The following is a 24,101-nucleotide window of genomic DNA, read 5'->3' as shown; positions in this document are numbered from 1 at the left end:
TATGTATATATATATATATATATATTATATTTTTTATAATATATATATATATATATATGTATATATATCGTACTCGTTTTATTTTTTTAATAACTAATATTTAATGCATCTCTCACTTATTTATATTCTGACAAATTGATTTTATTATTCCACAACGTATGTTACATTTCGTACAATTTTACTTAATTGCTCTCTCATATGTTATACAACATAAGATCATTCGAACGATAACTTTTTAAAACGGATGAATATTTTCTGTTCTCTTTTTTTCCTTTTATTATTGTGCAGTAATATTATTATATTAAATTCATACGTACGGTGGTACTGTACAATATCCGATCATTTTAATTTATTTTTCTGTCGGCAGTTAACCTGCTTTATAATTTTCTTTACATCGTTTAATCAAACGGTAACACGTCCGATCTTTAAGAGATATAATATATAGTATAACTACATTTTAATAAGTGAATTATAGATTAATTACATCGTAGTAATATAGAGAAATAAAATGATCAAACTTTTTAAATAGTATAATTCATTCATTGTTAATTGATATGTGTAGTTAATCCTATATCACGTGCGTGTTCCTGTTTATTCCATTTTTTTTCCTTTTTGTTTTCTTTTCTTCTTTTTTTTTTCTTTTCTTTTCTTTTTCTTTTTTTTTTCTTTAAGTCCTGTTTGTATCATTAACAATACACATTCGATAAACGACGTCTAACGAAAAAGTGAAGTTCACTGATATTTTTTATTTTTTTTTTTTCGAAGCACTGTACACGACTATCTATTATATAATCCAACATTAATTACAGGCATCTATGTATGTATGCATGTATCTGTTCGTATATATGTGTATGTTTTTTGTGTACGTAACGAAATCAATATATACACATACATACACATATAAATATATATATTTATTTATATATATTTATATGTATGTATGCATGTACAGATATACAGATTGAGAAAATTGTTATTTCAGTGATTATCGAGGTGCTGCATCATCAGGTACACTTTATATGAAGATTACAATTATTTTTATTTCCGTTCAAGAGTTAATCCGATTAAATACGATCGATTCATAGTCGTAATATGCAATTATAGAATATTCGAAGTTGTTAGTAACAGGAAAACTGACGAATAAAATACACTTATGTCGAAGAGGTGAGAGAAAAAAGGAAAGAAATAAAAAAAGAAATACGACTAAACGACTCGATTTTTCTCATCTTTTCGATATAGAATAAAACTGGAAAAAAATTTTCTTTTTTTTTTTTTCTTATATGTATTTTCTTTTCTTCTCTCTCTGTCTCTGTCTGTCTAATACTTTTCTACGTGTTCTTTCATCATACGATAAATATATATTATTTATTTATTTATTCATTTACTTTTTTTTTAATAATAAATATATCACTATATACCTCGGAGTTAGTCACGATTAAACGAGATCGAGAAGCTCGTTCGATATTAAAATATCGATACGAGGATCACGTGATACGGCCATTTTTTTCTGTACTAACCTGCATTTAAGTAGTACCTATTTAGATATATACGTCATTTTTAATTAATTTCTTTTTCTCTCCCTTTGTATTATTAGTAAGCTGTATGTATTATAACCATATATATACATATATATATATTTATATGTATATATATATAGTTATTATATATATATCGGAATAAATAAATCGACGATTGGTCCACTTACTTGTTAATTCTTTTTTTGAAGGGGAGGGGAATTTTTATTCTTTTTTTCTTCTCTCTGGAATTATTTCTTCTTCGTCGTTATTATCCCGATCTTCTTTCGAACGTGATACGCTATGTTCGATATATTTCTTTTTGTCGTAATATTCCACAGTATTTCACTAACACTTCTTTTTTTTTCATGAAATATTTACCATGCGATAATAATTATACAGTATAGAACGCGTTTGTTATAATATCTCGATTGATAATAATTATCGATTAATATACTCGCATAAATTAAGAGAGATTCTGTTTTTCACTTGGCAATTTCACGATACTGTCAACAATTCTTCTTTTTCTTCTTACATTGTTTTGTTTTATTATTTGCTTCTTTTTAGACACTTAAATCCAGAGATTATTTTTAACGGGAGATCTCGCTTTTTCTTTCTTTTATTTTTTATATTCTTTGATCGAAGGCCATCCTCTCGTTTTCTAATTAACCAACTTATTAACCGTACCGATCAAATCAGGAAACGCGAATGCGGCGTATTTTCTCTATTTTAGGGGTTAGATCGAGATCGTTTCTCATTGGTCGGTCGCTCGATAATACAAACCAAGATGGCGATCGCGCGAATTTTCAAGCACGTACTTATATATAACATACATTATTTAAAATTCATTAATATTTAAAATATCAACTGCTTTTATATATAAATGAGAAAGAAACTGATAGAAATATAATAAATTCATTGAAAGATTAGAAAAGTAAAATCGATTTAGATCCAAATCAGGGAAACTCGTGCGGCGTATTTTTTGTATTGTAGGAGTTAGATCGAAATCGTTTCTCATTGGTCGGTCTCTTGACAATATAAATCAAGATGGCGATCGCGCAAATTTTTAAATATGTACTTATATATAATTGATTAATATTTAAAAAATCAATTGTTTTTATATACAGATAAAAAAGAAAGAAAATAAATTTGTCGAAATATTAGAAAAATAAGTATCGTTTTAGATACAAATCAGGGAAATTCAGTGCAGCGTATTTTCTCTATTTTAGGGATTAAATCGAGATCTCTTTTCATTGGTCGGTCGCTTGATAATACGAACCAAGATTACAGTCGCGCGAATTTTCAAATATGTACTTACATATGACGTACATTAACTAACATTATTAAAAATTCATTAATAATTAAACGATCAATTGTTCTTATATATAGTTAACCATACATATAGTTAAGAAGAAAAAATCAAATAAAAACATAATAAATTCATTGAAATATAAAAAAGATACGATAGATGTGAAATTATCTCAATGATACAAAGCTTTTTTGCGTAAACCAAAGATAAAGAAAAGTAAAACAAGAGTTTTAGTAAAAGTCTACTAAGAGCTATTTAAACGGATCGAAGATTTCAAGATTTTACTTTTTAAATAAATAAATAAATAAAGAATATGAAGTGAGAAATGTACTCGAAGAGTGAATGAAGGATAAAAAGGAACAGAAAAAAAGGAAAAAAAAGAAAATGAAGAAAAATGAAATCAAGTTGGACGAGAGTTGATTGCTTCTACATCTTCTTCTTCTTTTTTTTCTTTGATAGTTCTTCAGGTGGAAGCCCTTTACTGCTATAACCCATCCTGCAAATCTCAAATGTAATTCGTTCTGGCGGTACAACAGAGAAACTTGAAGCCACCGCGACAGTAGGAGGATTGTCGCGATCTGTTGCTGGCATTCCATCGATTTACTTTTCGTCCGCCATTGTTACGACTTACGCGATTTCCAGCTTCCTGTAGGGCCACACATTTTTCTGCAAAATACACGACAACAATGAGAATAATGAAATAAGAAGGAGAGGAAGAAAAAAGAAAGAAACTATAAGTGAAAACGTGAATTATATCGTTTTTCATTAAATTTCTTTATTTTATTATTTAATAACTTCAACATAATTATTTATTAGATAGTTCATTATAATTTATCATAATAACCTTTCCATTGAAAACTTTAATTTATCATTTAATTAATTTCAATATAATTATTGATTAGATAACATTGTTATATTACTGATTGATAGAGAATTATTTAACGATAAATAAATATATATACAAATAGAGAGAGAGAGAGAGAAAGAGAAAGAAAAAGAAAGAGTAATAGAAGGAACGTGTGTCCCATATTCGATCATAAGATCCTTACTACAAAATCAAACTGATTAGGGTTGCAATGATGGTATTATTAAGTGATCGAGAGTCTGCAATCTCTGTAGCAGAGATATAACGATTGGCATACCTGTATCAGCCTCAGATTGGGGCATGAATTCCTGTAACTCAGCGATCAGTGCACCTATCTCTTCGGAATCCTTTTTGATGCTGCACAATTCCTCCTCGTTGAAGTCGGGCGTGATCTGCTTGCATAACAGGATCTGAGAGATAACGTTGCCTATATTCGACGGTCCCGCTCTGCTCTCTGAAATATTATCGAAAAATGAAAATATTGTCCCTTCGATTTTTATCCTTTTATTTTTTCGACCGTTCATTTCTTTTATTCTCTCTTCTTTTTCAGAGACGTTTCGTTTTATTTCTTATTTTGTTTTCTTTTTCTTTTTCACGTTCTAAATCTTATCAAACTTTACCATAATAAATTGAAACAAGTATTTCTGAAGAATCTGAAAGATCGTACGATTTTTTTATCGACGATAAAAGACGCTATACATTTTTCTTCTTCTTTATTTTTTGCGATTTTCTTTTCTCCTTTCATTTACATTTACTCGTATTAATAATACAAATATATACATATAATAAAAAATACAATGTCTCTGATCGTAATATAAATATTGTTTACTCATTCTTACTATGGAGTATATATCGTAGAATAAAAATAAATTAGAATCTTTATAAAGAACACGTTTAATTCTGTTTTAAATAAAGATGTTTGTGCTTCGATTAAATTGATAATCACGTATCAAATTAAAATCGTTCGATAGTAATACTTTAAGTTTTCCTTGTTCTATAGGATTTACCAGAGACAATCGAATTTTCTATGCTACTTCTATCGGAGGAACTTTCTCTCTTTCTCTCTCTCTCTCTCTCTCTCTCTCTCTCTCTCTCTCTCTCTCTTCTCTTTATCTCTATCTCTCTATCTTTCTCTTTATTTACGTTCGCGAGATAAGGTACTATCGACTGTAAATAATTGGGAAACGATCGAATTACGTGCAACTCGTGCCAGGAATTTCGATAATGAAGTTGAGAAAGAGAGAGAGAGAGAGAGAGAGAGAGAGTCTAAAAACAAGTAACAAAAATTTCTTTATCGTAGATATTTTTCAGATTCGTCAGAAAAATTATTATCTTCATTATTATTATATAATAAATTCGAACGTATATATCCATAAATCTATATATATATAAAAACATGTCTATATAAAATAATTAAAAAATTAGCATATTATATATCTCAAGAAATTAGAATATAAAATAAAATATAAAGTTTTATGAAACAGGTAAAAGAAGGAGATATATATATAATATTTATAATTAAATATTATGAAAATTAAAAAGAATGAAATCAATCTCAAACGAAATATATATATATATTTTTTTAATTATAATATATAAATAATATATATTTTATAATTATATCATATAAATCATTATAATATATATATCATATTTATATTACAAGACGACGATTTCGTAGCGTGTTGATTTGAAGTACTATATGTCTATAGAGTAAATTAGCCCCTGAGTGAGTGAGACTGTTTAGATCAAAGGAGCTGTACTGTCTCTACCATCTGTTAAAGCTTGAGTTTACCTTTGCGCTTTGCAACTCGATAACACCTGATTGAGTCAACCAAAGTGACATTGCGTTCGTTGATGTCATACCTAACTGATGTGTTTCCTCTCAAATTATTATGATCGTCTCTCATAACAGGTTAAATCAATTCACATTTTCTTTCATCGATCTTATCTTATCGTATCGTTCAATAAATAAAATCTAATCTGTGCAAATTGTTCGACTAAAGAATATAAATTTAAATGTAATAAATGTTAATTAACGAACAATCGAAATTAATTGTTAAAGAGCAAAAAAGAAATAACTGATTCTTTAAAACAAAAAAAAAAAAAATCAGAAACTTTTTTCATCGTTAATAATCGTAGAATTCTTCTTTCCTACAATTTTTTCTATCGACACGATCGACCGAGAGCGTTGAAAAAGAATGTGAAAATTATTGTTAAAAAATATTTTCTCTATGTGTTGTAATACTTACCAAAATATCCGGACATATCCATCGGTACAATTCGTATGAGATTTTTACTCTTCGACAATTCACGAAGGAATAATTGCGTTACGAAGAATAATAAAACCAAATTTGGACTATCCGCTGGTATTCCGACATCCATCGCACTAGAAATTACGAATTTAAATCAATATATGCTGGATAAACCTTTGAATCGTTTAGATTGTTAACAATGTTATCGTTTAATACGTTAAGGGAGAATATAATGCCCTTATGTATACTTTGTTACAGTTTATCGCGGTTATTCGTTCATGTAATTATTATCGAATACCATTATTAATCAAATCCCAAATATTTATTTGTCTATATCTCTATGTGATACGTACGAATGCAATAAAAAAAGAAAAGAAGAAAAAATTCTTTTTAAAGGAAAAAATATAATCTTTTCGACGGAAATAAATTCATTCAATTATACAGAGTGGCACGAAAGTTCCTAAGCTCGTGGTTTTACAATCTGAAAATAAAAAAAAAAAAGATATTAATCAAGTATAAGAAATATTGATAAGAAATAAATGAATGAATTATGGAAGAAGACGAATTAATAAAAAAAGAAATAAATTATTAGAAGTAAATAAATAAAATTGAAGGGAAATAAAGTACTTCTTCTTTTCTCTTCCTATTTTTTCATTGTTTTTTTTTTTTTTTTTTTTTTTTTTTTTTAAATCAAAGGAAGAGAAGAAGAAAAATAGGCAACTATATTGTCTTGATCGGCAATATGTCGCCATATTTCTTAGAAACGGTTTCTTCGGTTCGATATCGAGTTTAGACGGCTAATTACTTGAAAAACGTAATTGCCAGCGTTCGAGCAATAATTAAGAACTTGACGTTTCAGCTAATTACAGTTGACTTTCTCTTTTTCTCTTTTTCCTTTCTTTCTTTCTTTCTGTTTTTCTCGCGTATCATCTTTTCTTCTCGTTCTTTTGATTCCAGATATATATTTTCCTAAACTAAAGAAGAAAATATCGAGATATACGATCGAAGTTTAAACGCTCTTTGATTTCAAAGTTTTTCTATATTCTTTTTATTTTCGTATTATTTCTTTCTCTTTTATTTCCTATCATTGATTACGATTTAATAATAATTTATTTTCGTTTATATTAAAATATCACATTGATATCATTGAAAAAAAAAAAAATAATAATAATAATAACAATAAATGAATAAATAAATACTATTAATAACAGTTTCCTTGTTCCTTGATGTCTAACGATTTATAATACTTTTCTAAGTATTGCGTGAACGAAGAAGTCGATTATAGTTTCTACCTAAACGTTTCTCTCACGCTAACGATAAGCTACGAGCAAGATCGTTAAGATAAAAGTTTTCCCTTTCTCTGTCTCTTTCACTCTTTCTTTTCATTTTCGAGATTGAACATAAAATTAGATTTAAAACAAAAACTCTCTCTCTCTCTCTCTCTTGATATTTTTTCTCGAGCATTCAAATATTCGTTTGTTCGAATCAAAAGTTTGTCTTGCTTCCTTTCTTTGTTTTTCATTCTTTTATTTTTTTCTCCTTTCCATAAAAGCTGAATTTATCATGATCATAGTGATTCGAGGCGCATCCCACAATCTCCTTCTCCTCATTTTTTTGCTCTTATGGGCATAATTTTTTTTCTCTCTCTCTCTTTTTTTTTTTTTTTTGTTAAATCAACGTAGGTTTTCGTTTAAAACTACTGTGTATGTCGTGTATGTATGAGAGAAAAAGAAAGAGAGAGAAAGAGAGAGAGAGAGAGAGAGAGAGAAAGACAAAGAGGAAGGGAGAGTGAGAGAGAAAGATGAAGCAGTGGAATTCAATTAATTTTAATATGAAAACAAGACTGTTTACGCTTCCATACACTCGTATGGAACTTTCAAAGCCCATTTGATTTTGCTAGCTCGCTCGCTCGCTTATTTGTTACTGACTGCTCCCATTTTTCTCCTTTATCTTCTTCTTTTCCCTTCTTTTTCTATCCCACCCCTATTTACGATGATTATTATAATTTTAGTTGGGAAAAAAATTTGAATTCTTAAAAATTCTCCGACGAGATTAATGACTCTGGGAACGGAAGCTGCATATATCATAAGATATATTTTTTTATAAAACATTTTTTCTATTTCTAACTATTTTTTTTTCCTTTCTTTATTTTTTTACGTTTCTTTGACAGAGAAGAAAATTTATTGTCCCTGTAGATATATGTTGTTAATAAGAAAAATGATAATATCGATCGGATATAAAACTCTTTATCTTTTTTTATTTTCTTATATACTTCTTGATTATCTTTTATTCATTTTCTTATAATATCGATCACAGAGATATAATAATTAAAATAAAGATTAATTATTAATCTTCCAGATTAATTTCTGCCGTTTGCAAAATTCATTCGAATACATAAAATATACTTTCTGATACTTCCACCGTATATACATTTATCAAAAGATACGATTTCTATACATACATACATACATACATATAAGTAATTCCACGTATAGAGATGTTCAGATGTTAGAAAAAGATACTCCGACGGTAAACCATTTTATTTCTTACGAGAGAAAAAAAAACGAGATCTATGACGACTTAAGAGATCTATTAAAATGAAAACAGAAGGAAAAGAAAAAGAAATGCAGACTCCTTTTCGCCATCTCTCCGGTGAAAACGATCAAAACGTTTTCAACGACGAGAAATTAACGAGATACGAGCACGAAAACCGTCTGTATCGTATACACATTCGCACACAAAGAGAGAAAGAGAGAGAAATAGAAAAAGAGAGAGAGAAAGATTTCTAGAAAATAAAAAAAAAAAAAACTTGCAAGGGAAGTAGTCTCACTCTCTTGGACCGAACGTGTTTAGGAGAAAGAGCGGAGAGGGAGATTAAAAAAAAAAAAAGAAAGAAAAGAGAAGAAAAGAAAGAAAAAAAAGAGAAATAAAAACACTTTTACGTCGACGTCTTCTTCCCTCCAAAGCTTTCTTCTTCGTCTTTCCTTTTTCCGGTTTCTCGCGATATCGAGCTCCAAAAAGGGGTTGGAGGTCAAAGGGTACGAAGGTTGGGAGAGAAACCTTCTCTCTCTCTCTCTCTCTCTCTCTCTCTTTCTCTTTCTCTCTTTTTATCTTTCTCTCACACCATAGGAAATAGAAGAAATCCGTACTCGTTAAGGATTTTCCTTTTTTTCTTTTTTTTTTCCTTTCTCCCTTCTTCTTCTCTTTCTTTTGCCTCATTCTTCATGGTCAATACGATTCCTTAATATATACTTCTTCTCTTCTTTTTTCTTTTTTCTCTTTCTCTTTTCTCTTTTCTCTTTTCTTTTTCCTTTTCTTTACATATTCTTTTATAAGAGAGACATTGAAGAAGAAAGTTCTTTTCCCAAGTGGGAAACATCAAAATCCTCTTCGAGGATTCGCAAAGAATTCGTTAAAAAAGAAAGAGAGAGAGAGAGAGAGAGAGAGAGAGACGTCTTTAAATGAGAAGAGAGATGAAAGAAAAAAAGATTTTATGGTTTGAAAGGGGGATTTTATAGAGAGTGAAAAAGTCCAGAGATTTTTTTTGATTCAATTTAAAAAAAAAAAAGGAAGGAAAGAAAACAATTACATTTTTTCGAAACTTTTTAGGCTCGTATATTAAGATCATAGTTTTTATAAACTAGGTCTTTGGTTTTACGATAAGAAAGAAAAAAGAAGAGAAAGAAAAGAGGACAGGCTAAATCGTCTTCAAAAAGACCAATTCATTTTTATGATCATTTAGGAACTTTTTTTTTTTGCTTCTTAATATTCTCTTACGTGATTAAATAAAAAATAAAGATGCAATTCGTATTCCACCGTACTTATTTTCTATCACTTAACGTTATATAAAATAATAAACGTTTCTATAATAAAAAAAAATATATATATACGTTAGCGTTATTTATCTAAATATAAATATAAATATATATATATATATATATATATATATAAATAATAAAAGTAAATATATAAAAAATTTGAACATTATACTTATCGGCCAATCCGATATATATATATATACATATATACATATGTACATACATACATATTTTTTTTTTAAACAATTTCCCTCGACCTTTATCAACTCCTTCAATTTTTCATAATCCACTTTCATATTCTTTTTCCATTTTTTTTTTCTATTTTTTCCTTTTCTTTACTTCTCTTTTCCCTTTCCTTATAAAGTTTTTATATTTCTTCTCCTCGGTCGACTTTCTGTTTTCTTTTTTTTTTTCCTTTTTCTCTTTTCCTCACGTTCCTTATCGTAAAGACTCCGAACTTTAATTCAACCGGTCAAGGTTGAGTACTATTTTATACTTAACAGTTAAACTCCACGCGCTCTCCATTCCATTATTCATGTCCTTTTATGTCGTCTTTCACGGTTCGCGTAAGTTACGCGTTCACCTCGTGACTCCTCTACGCGCAATCATCCCTCTTATGTAACTATATAGTCCGAGGAATAATCGATTACGTCGAAATAGGACGTACATAGATCGATTCTTACTTTCAAGTGTAGCGGAGAGTCTACTCGACACCGTTAAAAAAATGAAGGACTTCTCTTCGATCTGCTTCGATGACGAGCAAAAAAGTAAAGAAGAAGATAGATAGTACATGTGTGTGTGTGTGTTTATACATATACATTATTTTCATATACACACATACGTATGTATACATATTATTACGCATGTATACATATATTACATATATACACATACGTGTATATAGATACATTTTTTACATATGCATTTTTAAACATGTGCACACATTTTCACGCACGTATATGCATTTTAATGTTCATAGTTTATGCATATTTATATCCCTGCTTTTATTTTTCCTTCTTTTCTTTTTTTCTTTCTTTGCATAAAACGATTTTTAACCAATCGACGATATAAAAACTACAAGTAGTGGCCTTTAAATCGATATATATATATATATATATATATATATATATATATATATCAATGATCATTAAAACGATTTAAATGCACAAAACGTTTTTCTAAATTTTTATCGTTGAAAGATCAACGATAATAAAATTCTTATTATATTCAAACAAACGAATGTTCACATAATCGTTGACACGTTTAAGTAATATATACAGGCACGTATTTATATTCAGAAAATCACACACATACTCTCATTGGTCCAAGTTGAAATTTTCTCGGTTTTCTCGCGTTTATGCGAACATTCAGAGTGCCGTATGCGTTTAAACGAGTTACCAGAGTCGAACCAACAACGTCGAAAGTTACGAACCGTGAAGTTAACTCCGTGCAAACTCAAATTTTCTTCCGTTTGCCTAAACGACCCCGATGACTCTCTCTCTCTCTCTCTCTCTCTCTCTCTCTCTCTCTCTTTCTCTCTCTCTCTGTTTCCAGATTATATAATATCGTAAACGTTCTTTCACGAAGTACACATTGCAAGGAGCACAGATGTGTATGTACGCATGGATATTTAAATACTCTAGTACAACTCGTCTATATCGGAACATATACGGACTATGAGAGAGATAAGGTCATGGAAGAGTGTGACAGAGTAAGCCAAAAAAGTTTCTAGATAGGTCAAAAGTTCCTAGATGAGCCAAAAGTTCTTAGATTATCATGAAAATCAATCACTCTTTCTCAAGACCTGAGGAGATTTGGGCCAATCTTGTTGTTCTTTATTTCTTTTCTTTTTCATTTTCTTTTTCTTTTTTTTTTTTTTATATATCGCAAAAAAAACTATATCCCTGGCTTGAAATACTATCGATTTGCAAGTAACGAGTCTCGAAAAGAAGCAATTGATCTTCGAAATCGCTTCTTTTCGCTTCGAAAACTTTGGCACACTACTCTTTATATTATATCGATGTATTACGTTATCCTAAAGAAATGCGAAAATTTGTACGATCGTAATACGTAATAAAATAAAACTTTCCGAGTATTATCCTATTTCAAATTCGCAGACATTTAATGTTTCCCAGATCTGTGGGTTATGGATGGAGTTACTTTAAAACCGAGTCAGGGTTTTCCTATACTCGCGACAGAAGTGAAAATAACTAAACCGTCGTATCTTGATGTTCAGAATAGGACGAGAAGAAACAAAAAAAAAAAAAAAGAAAAATAAGTGGCAAATAGTAGTAAGTGTACTTCAACGAATTTCAACGACCGAAATGCAACCGAGTAGTAAAACATTAATTTGTAACTTGTCTGAAGTTATTGCAAATTACGTAAACGAATATTTGAGCAAATTTATCATTATATATATATATATATATATATATATATATCTTTACTTAAGCTGTCGTTCGAAATATTTCTCTCTCTCTCTCTCTCTCCAATGTAATACAAAATTCGACAAAGAAAAATGACAAGTAGGTATGCTAGAATTCTCTGCTGAGTTCGTCGATACTGAAAATTAACGTGTAACTTATCTCGAGTTATTTGAAATACGTAGAGACAAATTTTGAGAGCAAATTTAGCATATATATACATACATACATTTATATATATGTGTGTATGTTTATTATATGTATGTTTGTTGTATGTATGTACATTTTCCTGCATAACTATTTTGATATCTCGTTCACGTATGTAGATAATTTAATATTTACAAACGTTTATATATATATATATATATACATATATTTTTATTTAGTAATTATTTATTCGAACAAATAATATAATATCTCTGTTGGAACAAATAGAAAAGATATTTCTAATATAATATGAGAGATATTGATATTTCGTCAAAATAATTTGAAAATCTGAAAGAATTTTCGATCGTCATAGGGAGAAATTTTTAATAGACATTTAAAATATTTATCGACTACTGAAATAAAGTACGTATCATATCTCTAATGTTAATCTTTCATTTAAAAATAGGCCGCGATATATGAACGAAATGGTCATACTTTGTCACGCGAAAAATCATAAATTTTACTTACACTAAATCGTGAAATCGTATAATTATACACGTAGAGAAAAGAAAATTAAAGTAGTCGTTGAACAATAGTAATCTAGATAGTTTCGAGCTTTTTTCTAATGCCCCTCTGCACTATGCAACCCTTGAATGTTATATACATTAACGTATAACGGATAGAAGTCGTCATGGCCGGTTGTTAATCTCGAAAAAATGTACAAATAAAAGTGATCTTTGCATATTATTTGCATAACTCCGCATTGGCTCGCGTGTTTAGTTTTATAGTCGAATAAAAGCTCACATTAAACAGCAATAATAATATTATTCACCATTATATTGTTTTTACTGCTGTAAAAACTATAATTATCACATATCTTTCGTTAGAACTTACATAGAAATTAGTATTATGAATCCTAAATTGAATCTATGTTTTCAATGCTAATTGTTACTATAATAATAATAATAATAATAATAATAATAATGATAATAATAATAATAATAATAATTCATAATATTAATAATATAAATGAATAATATTAGTAATTAATTAATAATAGTATTAGTAATATAGTAATACATATAATACTAATCTATGATAATTTATACCCATAAATTAATAATACTGTTATATATATATAATTTTCATATTAATTATTATTAACATTACTAATAATTGAAGAATCAAATACGTACACACAATGTCCAATTAGAAATATAATAATAATTATTATTATATAATAATAAACTTAAGAAATAAAGAGTGACAAAAATATTATTTGGTTAGTGAAAGAAAATTCAATTATATGAAACATAAAGTGAAAATGATCGAAGATCGATCAGCCATGTCGGACAGTCTCGTCCATGGACGAACTACTGAAATTGACGTGAGCCATGGGGCCATACACAAACCTATATATATATATATACATATATATATACACATATATATACATATACACACATATGCATATATATATACATACACATACATACATACATATGCATACATACGAAGAGGTACGCACACATACCAATAGGCTATATTCATGAATAAATTCTACGGCAAATCGCTCGTAATCGAGGACATTCGATCGAACGTTCAGGTCTCCAGCCGGTGCGAAACAATTTTTGGTCCTTTCGAGAAATGTGTATCCTTCTCTTCCCCCCCCCCCCGTCCTTCGGGATTCCCTACGTGAATATATTTCATATGTTCCCGTTCTACAGAGAAATAGGACCTTTTAGTTTATATATATATATATATATATATATATATATATATACACATCTATGTATCTTTGGTTGGCCGAAATTTATATTAAAAATGAAAAAGAAAAAGAGTTCCTATAAAAACTTGATTTATATTTATCAATTTGTCAAATAAATGATTTTTTTACGATTTAGTTTTTATATGTATCTATAAGATCTATATGTGTCCATTTGTCAATACTAATTATTTTCTAACAGTGTATCTTATAATGCGTGGACGATTACAATTTCTAACGTTATCAATCGATGTAAAAAAGTAAAAGTTTTTCCAAGTTTTTTCACAATAGGCAACAACGCTCTACACGCAGGTAATACGTGGTAGCCTACTTTCAGGGACTTAAAAAAGAATATATCTTTGTTACCGATAGGGATGCACGCAACCGTAATTATCGACGAAGTATAAAGTGATGTCTATCTCCAGGTGTATGTAATATATATAATATGAAATATAAATTATTATTGTGTTTTATAAAATTATCGTTCCTGTAACTTGCAAAACATTATATAATCGATCTCGCGAAACACTGAGGAAAGAAAGAAGAATACATATCAACATAATATTTTGTTACAATAAAATGTTACATTGAAATTATTATCTACGTTGAATTTAATTGACAATTAAAGAAATAAAAATAAGAATAATTATCAACGGATCGTAATGGCAATTTTGTTACGTAATAATCTATCTGTTATTGTTCATAACTTAATTAAAGATCTATTTTAGAAAATCTCTTCTTTCACAAGCGTTACATAACGCGATATAATTTGTTACTATCTATAAAATGTTATTTACATACAATAACATGATCGTCAACTCTGCATACAAATGGTTACGACTGTTATTGCATATGACAGTTGACGCTACTGCAGATGACATATTTCCAGATGTACTACTGGACCCGACTGGAATTCGTACTATAAATCTTTAATTATTCACAGCTTTCAAGATGATATAAATTTTTTTTTTTTATGAGTGATCGTAAATTTATACTACTTTCAGAGTCTAAAATAAGAAAACATGAATTAGAGTGAATTTTTTTTATAATATTTTTCTATACATATTCCACTATTCATAAAAATATATTTTTATATATCTTTAACTATCCAACGAAATTTTAACTATTGCAAAATAACAGCAAAAGAGATTATGATTGATATTGTTTCTCGGAATATATATATACACATATGTGTGTGTACATGTGTGTGTATTATATAGACTAATAAATTGAAAACGTTTGAAACAAATAGAATCGATTGAAACCAAAGAAATATCAATAAAGGGGATCAAAATAAAAATATTCTTCAAACAATATCTATAAATTAAATCGTAGACGTATAACAATATATCCTCGTACATTAATGATAGTACAAATAAATACTTTTTACAAGTTCGTACATATTTCTTCCATTTTATTTATTTTCTTTTTTTTTGGCTCTTGGTCATTTACGAACAGTTGAAAAACATTTTCATTGTGATTAATTAAAAATGAGAAAGACCATCCCGTCTTTTAGTATACTATATCTATATAATATTATGTAGTGTGTGTATATATATATATATATATATATATATATATATATATATATATATATATTTGAAAACTCCAGACGATCATTAGTTTTTCGTTTTGTTAGAAAATGGAACGAAGTTTGTCCATTTTATTTTTCTCCTTTGTCTCTCTCTCTTTTTCGCTTTCTTTTCTCTCTTTCTCTCTTTTCTTTTTTATTATTGTCTTACTCGTTGTCGTAACACTTTTTGTTGTTTTCGCAGTTAAGTGGAAAAACAAATCGAGTAACATAGTAATCGTATTTGTGATGGACGTAAAACACAAAGAGAATCCGTAAAGTCTACGACTATCCAATTAGACTAACTCAACGTGTAATACGTCATAGCTATTGTTACTTCAGGCGCGATGCCCCGATTATTCGATTGAATATACTCGTACTCTCATCAACTGTACAATATCACTATGTATATATATATATATATATATATATATATATATATATATATATATATATATATATATATATATATATATATATGGGATGTCTCAAATGTCAGTACCTACATATTACATTTTAATAACATTGCACGTTATTCTTTTTTCTCTTTTTTAAACACATACTTCTGATACAAATTTCGTATTTGTAAAAAGAAAAAGAACGAAATTAAAAGGAATGTCAATTTCGAATGTCGTTTAATTAAAACAATCTTTTCGTTCCAAAATTGTACGTAACATTGCTGATAATTCTTCTTTCTTTTTTTTGTTTTCTAATTTTATCTATACTTGTACTATACTTGTACTAATATAACAATATCTATACTACGCTTGTACTAATACATATTTTATTTTATAAGAAAGAAATAAGAAAAGAGAAGAGTTAATCTAAAACACGGATTAACATATCTCATTGTCTAGAAAAGAGAAAAAGAAAACGGAGCATAAACGTGCCCTTTTGTTATACCATGAAGAGGAAGAAGAAGAAGAAAAAGAAGAAGAAGAAAAAGAAGAAGAGAAAGAAGAGGAAGAGAAAGAGGAAAAAGAAGATGGAGTACTGACAATGAGATAGAAAGAAAAGGAAAAAAAAAACTGAGGGTCTGAGAAAAAGGAGGCCATGAAAAATTAAGATTTTCATTAGGTCGTGCAAACCTCCGGAAGAAAATTTTTCAAAGGGCGACGCGACGAACGAAGGAAACATTGACAGTAATGGTAAAAGGTTCTCGTATTTTTAAGATACTTTCTTTTATCTTTATCATGAATCCCTATTGTCTAGATCCCGTATCTCGTTAAAATCGATTTATGCAGGTGAAACTAAAAACACCCATTTCTTTCATTAAATTATTTAAATGGCTCTGCGCGCTGCTATGTATTTAAGTATGTAAATGTTGTAAAATAGGATAAGATAGCATTTTTTCTAATTTGTTTGCTTCTTTCCTTCTTTCTTTTTTTTCTCTCTGTCTTTCTTCCTTTTTCTCTTTTTTTAGATATTCTACGATAATTAACAGTGATAAAAATATGATGCTGATATAAGTATAAAATTGAAAAATTTGTCATTTCCTATTTTTATAACATTGCAATTATTTATAATGAATTATCGCAAATTTAAAATTTATCACATTTTCACTTTACTAATTTCTAATAAATTTAATCTGATTTTATTATCTTTGTTTACAACGAATTTGTTTATAACAAATTGTTTATAACAAATTGTTGATTAATTATTAACAATGTGCGAATAAACAAATAGAAAAAATTCTACCCTTCAAAATGACGTTTGATTCGCATTTCTACGACCTCTAGTTCCGAAGATGTTGCTATATAAATGCGCGACGTAATTATTAACAATAAACAAAAAAAAAAAAAATAATTGTTCGTTAAAAAAATCTATTCGTTTGTTAATCATTTATTAGTTTATATAATTTTTTAAGCGAGTTCTTTTACTTTGCAAAAGATAAGATGACTTTATTTCGTAAGAATTTGTTTATAACAAATTGTTAATTAATTATTAACGCTTTAAAAAATAGAGAAAGTGTTGCTCTTTAAAATGATATTTGATTCAAGTCTCTACGACTTTTAGTTCCGAAGATATTTGCATGCAAAGATAAGATTTTTACACTGACCCACTAACCTATATAATTTCATTCAAGTTGACCCAGTGACACACTAACCTATATAAATTCCGAGAATTTACGATGGCCTACTACTACTACTACTATTGTTACTACGAACAGCTGACTATACGAATTATGAATGAAAAACTTTCGAAAACGATATCTTCGGAACGAAAAGTCGTACAGACTTGAAACAAATACCGTTTTCAAGCATTTTTTATTCTTTATTTATTTAAATATTGCAATAATATTGTTATAATAAAATCGATTTTGTTAATTTTTTTTTTATGGAACTTTTTCCTTTTCTTTCGTAATAAATGATGTGATGAAAATATTAAAAAAATTTTATTTGGAACGGCATAAATTTTGTCTTGTTTATTTAAAAATTAAGATAAAAAAAATTTATTAATACTTCAAGATGTACGAAATTGAAAGATCGGAAATTTATACGATTTTTCTTTCATATTGAGATTACGCCATTATAAATATGAAAATCATCGATCTCTTACTACTACTACTTATTATTTATATACTTACATTTAATCTTACTTAATACTTAGAAATAATTACATTGAAAAATATCTCCCAAACCAATAATTTCTCGACACACATCAGTTAATACTTTTTCATAAAAAAGATCAAACTGCATCGAATAATGTAATAAAAAACGTATAATCCCATTAAAAAAAAAAAAAACAACAACAAAAAAAAAAGAAAAGGAAAAAGAAACGATTCTCGAAGCAACAAATTTTTTTGGATAAATGGAAAGAATAAATATTTCTTACGAATTCTTAAACTAATTAAATAACGTACTTTTATTTATTCATTAAAACGTTTGGCATGGAGTATTATAATTAAATGAACAATTCAACAAATATATATTTCTCGTGTTATCGTATGTCGAAACTATCGAATCGCGTGTTTCTTTGTTTGAAAGCTACTATAGCAATAATTTATCCGAGAAACTTATCGATGTGCGTACCTTCGTAAATTCTTTCTCTCTGTCTCTCTCTCTCTCCCTCTCCCTCTCCTCTCTTTCTTTTTAGAACACAATAGCTCGAAACAGAAAGAGATAGAGATAAAGATAAATGAAAAGGAAAGGAAAAATAAAAAGAAAAGAAAGGAGAGGAAGAAGAGTAGAGAATCGATTCGAATTGTTTCTTATCTTTATCGAGAAATCTTTCATTTAAATCGTCGAATTATATCGTCGGGTTGGGATGTAAAGAGAAATTAACGAATAGGCTAATAATAAAAAAAAAAAAAGAAGAAAGAAAGAAAGAAAAAAAGAGATAGAGCGCTTACATTTTCCAATCTATTTACCAAGTTAATTGAAATCTCATTAATCTAAAGCAAACTGAAATCCGATTCCACGAGAAATAGTTTTCTTTTAATCTTAGAGATATGAAATATCATGATAATTCGTAATTAATTCAGCCAATGGATCACCACCAAAAGTATGTATATATAATTATATATAAATTATAATTAAATGTAATCATAAGAAATAAAAAAAAAATATTATTAAAATTATGAAGTATGAAGATGTATTATTAACATTATTAAAAATAATGAAAGACCCAAAGGGAAAAAAATAAAATATGATTTCAAAGAAAAAGAAAGAAACAAGATTCAATTTCTTATTACATGCAGATGATTTAAAAAATTCAGATTACTCTTTCGAAACTTTTGACTTATTTTTAAAATAACTTGGGAACTTTCGGGCTCCTATTCTGTATATATGCGTTATGTATATATATATATATATCACGATGTATATGTTCCGTCGCATAAAACACGATTCGACGAACAAAATAAATAAAACGAAGAATATTAAAATCGAAATACCTTCGTACTTGAGGCAGGACAAGTTGAGAAGTTCCCTTGCAAGCTTCGACGCAACTTCTTCGCAATTTTCGAATTTTCTCGCGTAATTCTGGACAGTCACGTGGTTGGCCGACGTTTATAAGGAGATCTCGAAATTGTGCTACTTGACAGTTTATATCCTGAATTTGCTGCAACAGCAGAAATAAAAGTACACGAGTTATGAAGGATCCTTTATATATATATATATATATATATATATATATATATATATATATATATATAATATTAACATTACTCTATTGATTTTAATCTCAATTTTTATCTCTATAATACGATAAATATTCTTTCAGCAAGTTTTTCTGAGATGAAATTAATTGTTATAAATAATAAAAAAAGTTCATATTACGATATGTAATACATTTAAAAAAGAAAAGAAAAATTATGTATTACTATTTGATTCATATCTCTCTCTCTCTCTCTCTCTCTCTCTCTCTCTCTCTCTCTCTCTCTCTCTCTCTCTCTCTCACTCTCTTTTTCTCTCTAATATTTTAATTACTATATTTTATTATTAGATAAGGTTAAGATCAAGATTAATTCTTTATGATATTTCGTAGCGATTATTCATTCTCGATTACAATAATTACATTATTATAAATAATAAGAGTTTGAACATGTTGTTTTAATGAATGTTAATGACATTCACGTATTAATTTTATCGATTGCATAAAAACGTATCGATAATTTTATTAAACAAGATCAAGATTATAATTTTGTATCGCATTTCCTAGTAATTATCCTCGGTCATAAATCAGAAGCATAATAACAAATCGAATTATTTCGCTTATTATCTATTAATTTTGTATTCTCTCTCTCTTAATTGAAATATCTATTCCAGAAATCAAAGAGAAGGAGAAGAAAAGAAAAAGAGAAAGAAAGAGAGAGAGAAAGAAATTGGACATATGGTCAAATGAATTTTAAAGACATTCATATATCAATTGTATCGATTAAAAATAATATTTTCATACATTAAATTCGAAAATAAAATTATTATCGTGATAATAATTTTTTATCCTATTTCATAATGAATATTTTAAATATGATATTATCTCGTATTATCTCTCTTATTAATTTTGAGTTTTCTCTTTCTCTCTTTCCCTCTCTCTTTCTCTCTTTCTCAAGCGGAATATCTATTCTAGAAATTCCAGAAAGAGAGAAAGAAATAGAAATCAGGAATCGAATTATCGGGAAATACAAAACGCGCAAAAGGACATTTGAAAATCGATTTACCAGAAAAACCGCCTTCTCGGTTTTATCGGATTTATCGTCGTGGCATTTGCTCGTCGATGGTGTTGGAGACTCCGTCATTATCTGATCTTCTTACGGACTAGTTCTTCTCCGATCGTCGTGTGACATAACGAACATTATCCACGTCATCTCCGCAAGAAGAAGAGAAAAAAGAAGGAAAAGGAAGAAGACGAAGAAGACGAAGAAGAAGAAAATGAAAAGAAAAGAAAGAGAAACGAAATGTCTCTTTAAAAGAGAAGTAACAAATAAAGAAACAAATAAATGAACAAACCGAGAATTACGATCAAAAGGTTCGTTCTAATTTATTCCAATCGATTTGTATGCAAATGTATACATATTTGTCATTTTTCTTTTTTCTTTCTATATAATTTTATCTTCTTTATCGAAGAAAGGAAAAGAAAAAGTGAAGCAACGAGATCTTATCGATATTATTGATCTTATCGTTATATCGATCGATAAGAAAATTAATCCTCGAGAAACGACGAAACTTTTCGATCCATATTATTATTTCATGGGTTAACTATCAAACCTCGGTTTAGTTTAACCGATAGTAAAAAAGGGAAAAAAGAGAAATAAAACGAAGGAAAGAAAGGAAGAAAGAAAAGAGAGATTTATCATTACTAACGTCCGTATTCTTTCACCATCGAAAAAGAGAGATAGTAGGAGTTAAATAGATAGATAGAGATAGATAGATAGATAGATAGATAGATAGATAGATAAAAACTAAATAAAGAGAAAGAGAGATAGATAGATAGATAGATAGATAGATAGATAGATAGATAGAAAAATAATTTTTCTTTTTAAAAATCAAAAAACGTTCGTTGTTATTAATGTCCTGCTCGATCGAACGTATATATCACATTATAAATCATCGTAGATCGTTCGTAAATTATAGAACGTTCGAAAAATCAAATGTATAAATGATATTAATAATAATTAATATCAATAATGATAATAATAATAATGATTATAATAATAATTATAATAATTATAATAACTAGAATAACGATAATAATAATAACAATAATCAAATGAAAAAGAAAAGAAAAGAGAGAGAGAGTAATATCCACACTGCGTGTATTTGAGTTTATTTAGGCACGATTAGAAAGAGGATTTTTTTTCCGTCGCTACGTTCTCCAGTGATTAGGATTTCGTTGGATACGTAAGCAGGATAAAAAGGACAAAACGAAGGCCGTTGTGAAATCCATTGGAAATTATTTATTACGTCTTTTCCACGCGTTAGTAGTAAATCTTTCTTTTTTTCTCTCCCTCTCTCTCTCTCTCTCTCTCTCTCTCTCTCTCTCTCTTTCTCTCTTGCTCTCTCACACACACAGTTGCGTCGTGAGAAATAAATTGTACAATTTAACGAGTTCTTCTCTCACTTCTTTCTCTTTTCTTCTCTTTTCCTCTTCTTTTTCTTTTTCTTTCATCGTCGAGTGATCGAAAAGAAACGCATTGAACTCATCGATCTTTTCGATTTATCACTTTCTAACCTCGTCTTCGTCGATCTTTGCATTTTGGTTAACATATTCTCTCTCTCTCCATCTCTTTCTCTCTCTCTGTTTTTATTTTTCTGTTTCGTTCCTTCGTTTTTTTGCTTTTCTCTTTTATCTTTTTTTTAATCGCTTCAATTTCAGTTCGACAAGTTATAATAAAGCGGATGAGAAGTACGCGGCCTCACGATATTTCCATTTTATTTTGAATTATTTAATTATTTTCTTGTTTTTTTAATTTTTTCTTTTTTTCTTCTTCTCTTTTGTTATTGTTTACACCATTCATTCGTTCGTACTTCTTCGTTTTTCTTTCTTCGATCTTCTCGTTTGCTTTTATTTCATATTTTTGTTACTAAGGTTTCTTCGTCAAATAAAAATAAACTTTATACGGATTCTCTTCTCTAACATATTTCCTTCTTCTTTTTATTATTTGTATTTTCTTTTGTTCCGTCTATAACTCTTTCCTTCTCTCTTACCCTCCTCTCTCTCTCTCTCTCTCTCTCTCTCTCTCTCTCTCCTCTCTTTATCTCTACCTCTCACCTTTTAAAATTTCTAATTACATACATCGAATTAAACTCTACCGAATAAAAATTCGAATTTCACATATTCTCTTCAATCATTCCTAAGGTATCATATATCTCCGTTTTTTCCTTTCCAACAAAAACTCTTTCGCAAAAAATAAAAACTAAACTTGATCGATTAGAATTTTTATTTCACTATTGCCTCCGCCTCTTCCTCTCTTCCTCTTCCTTTTTTTCCCTGTTTGCGCGGTTTCGTTTATTTATTTAATGTCTTCTCTCTTCTTTAAATTTTTAGTCCATTTTTTATTTGTCTTCGTTTATCATTCACCTACACACTTTTGGCGCGTTCACGAGTAAAGTTCTGAATGCGTGCTCGCAGTCGAAGGGACACGCGACAAACTGAAGCGTGGCTTTCACCCTCGAGCTCTTTTACTGCTCTCTCTCTCTCTCTCTCTCTCTCTCTTTCTTTCTCTCTCTCTCTCTCTCCTACCTGCGCTACCCTCTTTAAGAGCGCATGTCTGACTCTAACCGGCAGTATACTACTGTCGCGCCGCGATTTCCACGAGTCGACTGACACCCCTCGTCTTTCCTCTCTTCTTCACTCTCTCTCTCTCTCTCTCTCACACACACACACACACACACACTCTTTCTCTCACTCACTCACTCTCTCTCTCTCTCTCTCTCTCTCTCTCTCTCTCTCTCTTCGTGATCGAGCCTTATATTATAAATAGTAGCGTCGTTTAATCGTTCCACCGTCAGTACTTTATCTATGATGGAGACAAAGATAGATAAATATATAGATAGATTGACAGAGAAAGAGAGAGAGGGAGAGAGAAGGGGCAAATTATTGCAGAAGAATGAAAATAGTTGTTGGAATTGACGAAAGCATATTTGACAAATTGATTCAATGATATTTCTATAATTTCTTTTCTTGTTTTTTTTTTTTTTTTCTTCTTTAACGCCTAACATTTCGTTCTTTTTCAATATCTCAATGTCGATTAAAGAAGGAGATAGAGATATACGAAGAGATAATAAATAATTATTGAAATCGACAAAAAATCTTAATTAATGAAATTTCGAAGGAGTTTATTATGGTTTAATAAAGTTATTGAAAGAAGTGATATCAATTGTTCTTGTTAATGTTAAAAATAAAATCAGAAAGAATAAAATTTATGAACGAACAAGATTTATGAATAGATTTCATTGATATTAACATTGTACGTAGAGTGAGAAAGAAAGAAA

General features: G+C 28.7%; 1 protein-coding gene across 4 annotated transcripts; it reads right to left on the bottom strand.

Moving 5' to 3' along the window:
* Positions 1 to 116: 116 nt before the first annotated feature.
* Positions 117 to 23,399, bottom strand: LOC127070549 (uncharacterized). 4 transcript variants are annotated; one of them, XM_051008658.1, is made up of 6 exons: positions 22,228 to 23,399; positions 20,828 to 20,976; positions 19,562 to 19,728; positions 5,941 to 6,077; positions 3,966 to 4,142; positions 117 to 3,489 (listed from the first exon to the last, which is right to left on the bottom strand). In XM_051008658.1, exons 2-6 carry the CDS (start codon positions 20,903 to 20,905, stop codon positions 3,329 to 3,331), a joined length of 720 nt encoding a protein of 239 aa, XP_050864615.1. In that variant the 5' UTR covers positions 20,906 to 20,976; positions 22,228 to 23,399; the 3' UTR covers positions 117 to 3,328. The 4 variants fall into 4 exon arrangements, with proteins under 4 accessions (XP_050864615.1, XP_050864616.1, XP_050864614.1 ...); XM_051008659.1 differs by having other exon boundaries at positions 20,828 to 20,930; XM_051008657.1 differs by having other exon boundaries at positions 20,828 to 21,374; positions 22,228 to 23,398.
* Positions 23,400 to 24,101: the final 702 nt, after the last annotated feature.

Source organism: Vespula vulgaris, chromosome 18, assembly GCF_905475345.1.
Source record: "Vespula vulgaris chromosome 18, iyVesVulg1.1, whole genome shotgun sequence".
NCBI classification, from domain to species: Eukaryota; Metazoa; Arthropoda; class Insecta; order Hymenoptera; family Vespidae; genus Vespula; species Vespula vulgaris.
The sequence above is the reverse complement of the archived record's forward strand: the minus strand, read 5'-3'. Positions and strand labels throughout refer to the sequence as shown.